The following is an 8,320-nucleotide window of genomic DNA, read 5'->3' as shown; positions in this document are numbered from 1 at the left end:
AAGAATAAAAGTGTACTTAGCACAACCATAATACACTTTTATTTATTTTTTTGCTATTATTTATGATATATTTAAATACAAAAACAAAAGATTGCAAAACATTTTCAAATTTGAGAAATATATCACATATTTTTGCATATTATAAATCTCAAACTATGAAAATAATTCTAAAATAGAACTGACTTTAAGGTAAAATTGCATTGAACAATTTTTTTCCCATATAATTTTATAAGAATATATAATATATCCCATAATTTAGAAGTACAATTTGCAAAAACATAATGTAAGCATGATTAAAAATTTATCAACAACCTAATCAAATATAAACAAACTTAATGTAAGAAAATGTAGTTATGTGAGTGGCCTCTTATAAGCCTTTAATTGATTACGATTGTATATGGAATGAATGTGTTCAAACATGTATTTAAAAAAGTATAAAAGATTATCATACTGTCCACTGTATTTTTGCATTAGTTCTTCGCTATTAATTCCAGAGTATTGATGTATATAATCCGTATAACGTGTATTTTTTATATCATTTACATCTAGATATCTTTTTATAGTCTCTTCATAGTCCTCATCCATTCCAATAGCACATGTGTGTAATTCCACTAGAAATTGATGAATTGATTCAATTGTTGCTAAATACCATCTGGGACTGTCCTTTTGATGACGCCAGAATTGAGAAACCCTTGATTTTAATACCACACAACGTAGCTCTGTGTCAATTATATAAAAACAGTAAGTTCTTTAACAGTGATACAAAAGATTTGCATGTAAAAATTATAAAAACCAAATTTTTTTTCTTATTTACCTCTCAATCTTTGGTCTTTATATATTGATTTGGTCTGATGCCATGTACTATCTATGAAAATAGCCCTTTTTATGGGCCATAAAAGATCAGTCTCTGATCTTTCCCCTGAAGCATCATCTTTTCCTTCTTTTCTTATAAAAAGATCCTTAACACTTATATTCTTTGTACTATCTTTGCCAGGAAAAACTAAAACAGTCTGAAAGTAACATCCATCGAGTTAAGAATTAATTAAGAATTGAAAGGCTTGAAAGTAGATTATCATTATTTTTCTTACTTCCTCTTTATTTGATATTTCTGGAAAATCTGGATATGTATAGATTTTTACATCCATCGGTGCAATTATCGCAGCATGAATAGCTGTGCTCTTGCCAGGTATTTCACGAGGATGCTTAATGATGTCGATTTTAATTGGCAACTAAAAAAAGTAATTATAAAACTGTGAAACAATGGTACAGAATACATTTAATTCTTCTCTCAAGCAAAACAAGTCATGATAATGTCAAAATGAATCGTTACTGATTGAGAAGATTTTCATTAATCATTTTAGAGCCTTTTTTATTTCATTCTGATGTCATAATGATTTATATTCTGCTTGGGCTGTCAATACATAATTTTTCATTACTGTGTTTCACAGGACTCTTGTTAAGAACATAAAAGCGAAAATGAGATAAAGTCTGTGCAAAATTGTTGTTCAAGGTATTTTTAAGACATTATAACAAAAAATATAAACAATAATAAATAAAAATTTTAACTGTTTAAAATTCGAAAATATCTACCCATATCATGACAGAAGGATTAAATTAACGTTCATTAATATAAAAATTCAGTTTTATTCATGTGGCGATCAGTATATACCTTCACTCGTGGATAATATTTGCATGAAAGAACAGGATGGTAACAGGTGTAACAGAAAAATTTCCGTGACTTTTGACATAAATCACACTTTCTTCTAGATTCAACCAATTTTAGTTCCTTTGTATCATTAATTTTTAAGTAACAAAAAGGATTTCCATCGATTATCCTTTGTTTTTCTTCTAGCTCTGACAAGTTGTCAGTAGAATGTTTAACGATGCTTTCTGCCATACTTATATATTTTTGACAGTGATCAAAATATTTAAAATATCAGTGTTTATTTATAACTGAACACCATAATTCCCGGTCACAGGTAAATAAACCTGATAACGTCACGGAACGAATATATATGTACATCAACATGGCGAATCCTTATTATTAAACAACTTTCATGAATAGTAGCCTTTAGAGTAGTACAGTGTGAAATATTGGGTCATCTAAAAAGTAACCGCGGTTTTTTAGATGACCCAATATTTATATTTCATTCAAATATATATTTATATTTTTTATTTTTGAATATATGTACAGTAATGCGAATTGCGAGTAACCAAATTCACTAATTAAAATCTCTTATAAAGAATTTGCAATAATTAAAACATCTTTATATATTAGCTAGTATCTTCAGTAATGTCTAAGTAAGATATTAATATATGGTATGGTTTGATTGATTTGCGACATCTTATACTTATTAAAACGATCTTAAATATAACAATTGACTGTAATAGCTATAATTGACTACAATCGGCTGTATTTGATTATTATTATATTGTTATTATTATTGTTATTGTGTTAACTAACTAGGGTTGACTCTTATGAATATTAGCCATTGTCCTCTGAAAGTCAAAGATTGTCCTTTTCTTTCATAAATATTATGGGCCGAAAAAGTAATTCCTCGCTTCTCAATTCCTCATTTATATTCCGTTAATCTAGGGATAAAGAGACTATAGGCCAGTTCTTTTTGACTAATCTTTTGCACCAGTTCATCTTTCTTCCTCTTCTTTCCTCCTAGAGAGAAAAGAAAGAAAGATGAACTGGTGCAAAAATTCAGTCTAAAAGAACAGGTCTTATGTTTCAAAATTGACCGTTTGTACTGAAAATCTATAGTGCACGTAATGTAAACTCGCATTTTCAATGTTGGTAGTAAATTTGGAACACAGAGAAGAAGAGAGCAAGCCTGTCAACATTTCCTTTCTCTTTCGGAGCAGAGAGTAGCTCGATGTCACTTGCAGCCACGTGCGGATACCATTAAGCCTGTGTTGGATTATCGAAGCTCGTGAGTTGCACGATGCGAATTCAATCATCAAAACAAATTAAAGCTTGAGGTTATTTGATTGGTCGAATTCTGATCCTAGATCTTCCATCAGTGTCCGTCAGTGTTGGTCAATCGTCAATTCGTCACTTCAATCTGTCCGACACGGGCTTTATTGTTAGATATACATATGACTACTTGAGGCAAATGTGTAAAGGGAACGTGAACTTTCCAAGTAATATCTCAATACAAAGAGCCTAAAAAAATTTCAGAAGCATGTCCACGTAAATGTGAATACCGTGGAAGTATCGTCGTGCGGCTGGTATGTAATTCTGGAAGCCCAACGATCGTATTTAACACGCACATCATCGTGTGACATCCCATTGTTCCCATATCGTTTACCGAATGCCAAATTTCATGCCTGTTGCGCGCTTTCACGACACTTTCGTTTCTCCCGCGAGACGACGATAAGTTCGTTCGCGCGACTCGAAACGCGTGATCGTTAGACGGAAAAAAGAGAAAAGAAGCAGGAAATTGCAACAGGCTGTAAAGAAAGGAAAGAAAAAAAGGATATAACCTTCCGACGAGGTTAAAGTTCAGTCGGTGCGACCTACGACGCACTGTATTTATTATGTCTTATGTAATAAGTCACATGTTTACATAGTCAGGACGGAACCTCCAGTGAAAATCATATTTAAATTAACGGTGGGTGTTATAATTTTCACCAAACAAAACGCGAGGATCGATGTCTCCAACTCATTCTCCACCTGGAGTGCTGTGAAAACGAGATTCATTTAAACAATTAATCTTGGACAGTATAATTAATTAATTAATTCTTTTCAATATTTTTATCATCTTAAAGTGCCATTTGATATCGTCAGAATTATATCTTTGCTGTTTTCTCTCAAGTATATATTTATATTAAAAGAAACAAGTTGTACGTGTGTGAATCAAATTCATGTTGTAAGTTCATGATAAAAGACAAGATTTGTTCTTTATTGCTGCACTGAACAGCATTAGATTACATTACAATTTTCCTTTTCGCTTTTATCAATTATCAAACATGTGCTTATTTCATTTCAAACCCAAAGAATGTATATTGTGTGGGTGGTATAAAAAAAATATCTACTTATGGATGCGTTAGATAGCACAAGAATAGATAACACAAGTCAACATAAATATCGTTCTATCCTTATTAATATTCAATGAGTGATAAAGCAGGATAATTCTTGTTTTATCAAATGGAAAGCACATGATAAGATTTTTTTCTTCAATTTTACATTGAGATTTGTGAATATAAAATTTTGCAACAAAAGCTCTTATCTTTGAAAACTTATCTTTTTTTTCTTACAAAACAATGAACAATTTGCAGATTCGCAGTCAATCATATTTATTCTGAATCATGTCGCAATACGAAGATGTCATTTTGGAAGACAAAGAAAAAGAAGAAAATTTATCGGTAGATTTAGGAGGAATGCGACATCGTATCCCATGGAGCGAACGTGTATTGTTAAATAGTGAGATACCAGGTTTATACGAAGTAAAAGAATTATTAGAGGATGATGACGCAAGTTGTCTGGCAGAAGAGGAAGATGGAGTCGGGTGTCCATTACCATCGACGCCAGAAGATGATCATCTTCTGGATTGTGAGGTATATTGTTTCTTTTTGTCTTAAAATAATTTATACATGAAGAACTTTAAAAATTTTGCTGAAATATCTACAAGTATATAAATGTATTTATAAGTATGTATAAGTATTTAGCTAGATACATTGTCGATTGAGGGTTAAATTTTCTTCATAATTATTTTGATGGTCCAACAAAATTACTTTTAGATTATATATATATATATATATATATATATATATATATATATATATATAAATAAATTTTTGGATATTTTAGCAAAATCAATCTTTCCATTTAATTAATGAGTTATGTAATATTATATTATATAAATAATGTTTAACTTTATAATTAATATATTATATGTATAATATATTATTTTACAGATGACTGAAGTATTAAAGGCGGGAGTACTGAGTGATGAAATCGATCTAGGTGCACTAGCACATAATGCAGCGGAGCAGGCCGAGGAATTTGTTCGAAAGGTAAAAGAATATCCAAATATTTATAATATCGTTGCGTATGTAACGAAAATATCTTTTTGTCAGACAGAGATAATAGTAAACAGCTATAGACAGCTAACTTTAATATTAATAGCGAATTAATCTTTATTAGAATGAATCTACATTATAATTTGACACTATTAATCAGCAAATTACAAGTTTAAAGAAACTAGAGATGTTATTTATAGGTATGGGAGGCATCATGGAAACAGTGTCACTTTAGGAATCTACCAAGATGGTTGCAAGATAATGATTTCTTGCATGCTGGTCACAGACCGCCATTACCTTCATTTTATGCATGCTTTAAAAGCATTTTTCGAATTCATACAGAAACTGGCAATATCTGGACACATTTACTAGGTACACTGCTTTTTATTATCAGTGTAGTATTAAATAACACTAAATGTACTATCAATGTGCACTTTTTAAAAAAGACCGTATACACAGCATATTCTTTTAAGTATATTCTGTGAATTTTGGTTATCAATTTTGTTCATAAAAATATTTTATTCTTTACAGGCTGTGTTGCCTTTATTGGTATAGCTATATTTTTTCTAACGCAACCTCCTATAGAAATTCAATTGGAGGAAAAATTGGTATTTGGTACCTTCTTTGCTGGTGCTATAATTTGCCTAGGAATGTCATTTGCCTTTCATACAGTTCATTGCCACAGCGAATGTGTGGGAAAGCTGTTTTCAAAGTTAGATTATTGTGGAATAGCTATGCTTATTATGGGTAGTTTTGTACCATGGCTTTATTATGGATTTTATTGCGACTATCAACCTAAGCTAATTTATTTATCTGTGGTGGTTGTTCTTGGTATAACCAGTATTGTAGTTTCATTGTGGGAGCGATTTGGTGAACCAAACTATCGTCCACTTAGAGCTGGAGTTTTTATGGGTTTTGGACTTAGCGGGGTAAGTTGTTTTTTTTTTAATTATTTATTGTTTGATTTCAAAATTTATGTTTTAATTCTATATCTATATCCTATGTTTTAATTCCATGTTTTAATTATATATCTAATAATATTTTAACTCCATTGTTGTATATTTAGGTAATACCAGCTGTACATTACGCTGTCGCCGAAGGTTGGTTCAAGGCGATTAGCCAAGCATCCCTCGGATGGTTAATATTAATGGGATGTTTGTACATATTAGGCGCGTTATTTTATGCTTTAAGGGTACCTGAACGTTTTTTCCCAGGAAAATTCGATATTTGGGTAAGCATTATTAAAACTATTGATTTATTGTGCTTCGAGTTCATATTATTTTAACGATATCGTACATTAAAATTTTAACATCTTAACTTTATAGTTTCAGAGTCATCAAATCTTCCATGTATTAGTAATTGCAGCTGCTTTTGTTCATTACCATGGCATTACAGAAATGGCAATGCATAGAATGACAATAGGCGACTGCACAAATCCATCGCAGGTGTTGGCTTTTTAAACCTGCGGGCACACACTTTCATCTTGTTGATAACTTTCATATGTCATTAATCTAATTAAAAAAGACTACAAAGATTCCTAAATCTTACGCTAGCATATTTGTGAAAGATATGGTAAACATAAAGTAGAATGGATATATTTAATTTCAGATTTATGTTGGAATATATTTTAGAATATGTTACTTGTTTATTTAAGTGAATTTATTTTATTAATTTTAAAGCTAGTAGTTATTTTTTGAAGATATTTTTAACTGTAAGTTGTTTGATATTGTCGAATCTATTTCAACTTCCTTTAAAATCGATGTGATTTCGATATATATATATATTGATTGAGATATTTTTTTGCAATTGAATAAATAAGACATTAGTAAAAGATGATGTGTACATGAAATTTCAGTACATGTTTAATCATGATGAAATAGAGATTCAAGCTGAAGTTTTTTAAATTTTTTTGAATACGAGATATATAAGTTTACATATCATTAAAAAAAATGCACTCTATCGAATTCGGATACTATAAATGAAACGAAATTCCGACAGAAGTACACAATGTAAACTTAAATGGCCATATATTACTTATTTCCAGATCTTGAACTTAAAAAATTATATATAAATATTTATATTATTTTTTCTCTTATAATTCTCTCTTCTTTCATTTACGTACGTATGTTATAATTATAATGAAATAAGTAATTTAGTTACAATTAATTATTATAGAAAAGATTAAAACTATTCAGTTTTTTGAATTATTAAATATATCTAAGTATTAGTTACATTTGAGAGCTTTGATAAAAAAAAGATAAATATTTGTTTTCTCATATAAACTTGATATAATACGTGAGGTAATAGGCAACGAAAATGAAATGCGTATGTGACTAAGATTTAGGAAGCAGCCGTTGCTATGTGAACAATTTTGTAGGACATAAGTACTATAAAATCTATAATATGTATATTTTGAACAAAGTCATTGTTACAATATATGGAAATTTGTTTAATATATACTATCATTTTATATATATGTATATATTATGTGTATGTATATATATATATATATATATATATATATATATATATATATATAAAATATGTGATGTACCAATCTAATTTTTTCAAAAGCATTTCTTATTTTCCAATTTGTATACTATATATATTCAAAGTTCTTGATATATAGAATTCTGATAATATCTACACATATATCAGATGTATTAAAAAAAAATTTTGTATATAAAAGAACTCTGAAAGGAAGGGAGAAAAGTGATGTTTAATCTTTGAATTAAACATGATTGACTTATATCTGAGATCTAATCATTTGTTTAAGTATTATCACCTGTTATTCCTGTTATATATAAATCCATCTGCTACATACAAATATTTTCTACTCTATTCCCTAACTATTTTTATTTTCTTTTAAATCGCCAAATCCATTTAATGTTCATTTCCCATTCTAAGAATTAGGAAAAGATAAATCAAGAGTAAAGTTAAAATGCGCGAGGAGAAATACGCGGTCCCGCCATTAAATGGATGCTTCTTGTAAGAAGAAAACGCTCAGAAATCCTATACTTGATGTATAAGAAGTATACAAATTGAGACTTTTATCAGCTTTTTAAATTTCTCAAATTTTTTATAGAGTCGAAATACTTAGAAATTATACATATACATATATAGTAAATTCTGAAATATTCTAAGATTTCATTTCATAATTTCTAATAAAATTTTATGAAATCTGAAAAGGTTTAAAGTATATTTTCATTCACACACATATGAAAAATTCTAAGAAAAGATGCAGACTTTCTTATCATTTTCTGTGTTTCAATTCAAAAAATATGAGAAC

General features: G+C 29.3%; 2 protein-coding genes across 4 annotated transcripts; one reads left to right on the top strand and one right to left on the bottom strand.

The window, feature by feature from the left end:
- Positions 1-36: 36 nt before the first annotated feature.
- On the bottom strand, positions 37-2,045 carry LOC105142903 (tRNA-uridine aminocarboxypropyltransferase 1). Its single transcript, XM_011050789.2, has 4 exons — positions 1,670-2,045; positions 1,089-1,229; positions 815-1,010; positions 37-719 (listed from the first exon to the last, which is right to left on the bottom strand). The coding sequence occupies exons 1-4, from the start codon at positions 1,895-1,897 to the stop codon at positions 352-354; spliced, it is 933 nt and encodes a 310-aa protein (XP_011049091.1). The 5' UTR covers positions 1,898-2,045; the 3' UTR covers positions 37-351.
- A 694-nt stretch (positions 2,046-2,739) lies between these two features.
- Positions 2,740-7,782, top strand: AdipoR (adiponectin receptor). 3 transcript variants are annotated; one of them, XM_011050787.2, is made up of 8 exons: positions 2,740-2,939; positions 3,019-3,237; positions 4,288-4,566; positions 4,927-5,025; positions 5,232-5,403; positions 5,563-5,960; positions 6,098-6,262; positions 6,357-7,782. In XM_011050787.2, exons 3-8 carry the CDS (start codon positions 4,318-4,320, stop codon positions 6,489-6,491), a joined length of 1,218 nt encoding a protein of 405 aa, XP_011049089.1. In that variant the 5' UTR covers positions 2,740-2,939; positions 3,019-3,237; positions 4,288-4,317; the 3' UTR covers positions 6,492-7,782. The 3 variants fall into 3 exon arrangements, with proteins under 3 accessions (XP_011049089.1, XP_011049090.1, XP_087270527.1); XM_011050788.2 differs by having other exon boundaries at positions 2,808-2,939; positions 3,019-3,620; XM_087414401.1 differs by lacking the exons at positions 2,740-2,939; positions 3,019-3,237 and adding an exon at positions 3,636-3,878.
- Positions 7,783-8,320: the final 538 nt, after the last annotated feature.

The sequence above is a fragment of the Acromyrmex echinatior genome, chromosome 16 (assembly GCF_024713525.1).
Source record: "Acromyrmex echinatior isolate Ae372 chromosome 16, ASM2471352v2, whole genome shotgun sequence".
Lineage (NCBI taxonomy): Eukaryota > Metazoa > Arthropoda > Insecta > Hymenoptera > Formicidae > Acromyrmex > Acromyrmex echinatior.
The sequence above is the reverse complement of the archived record's forward strand: the minus strand, read 5'-3'. Positions and strand labels throughout refer to the sequence as shown.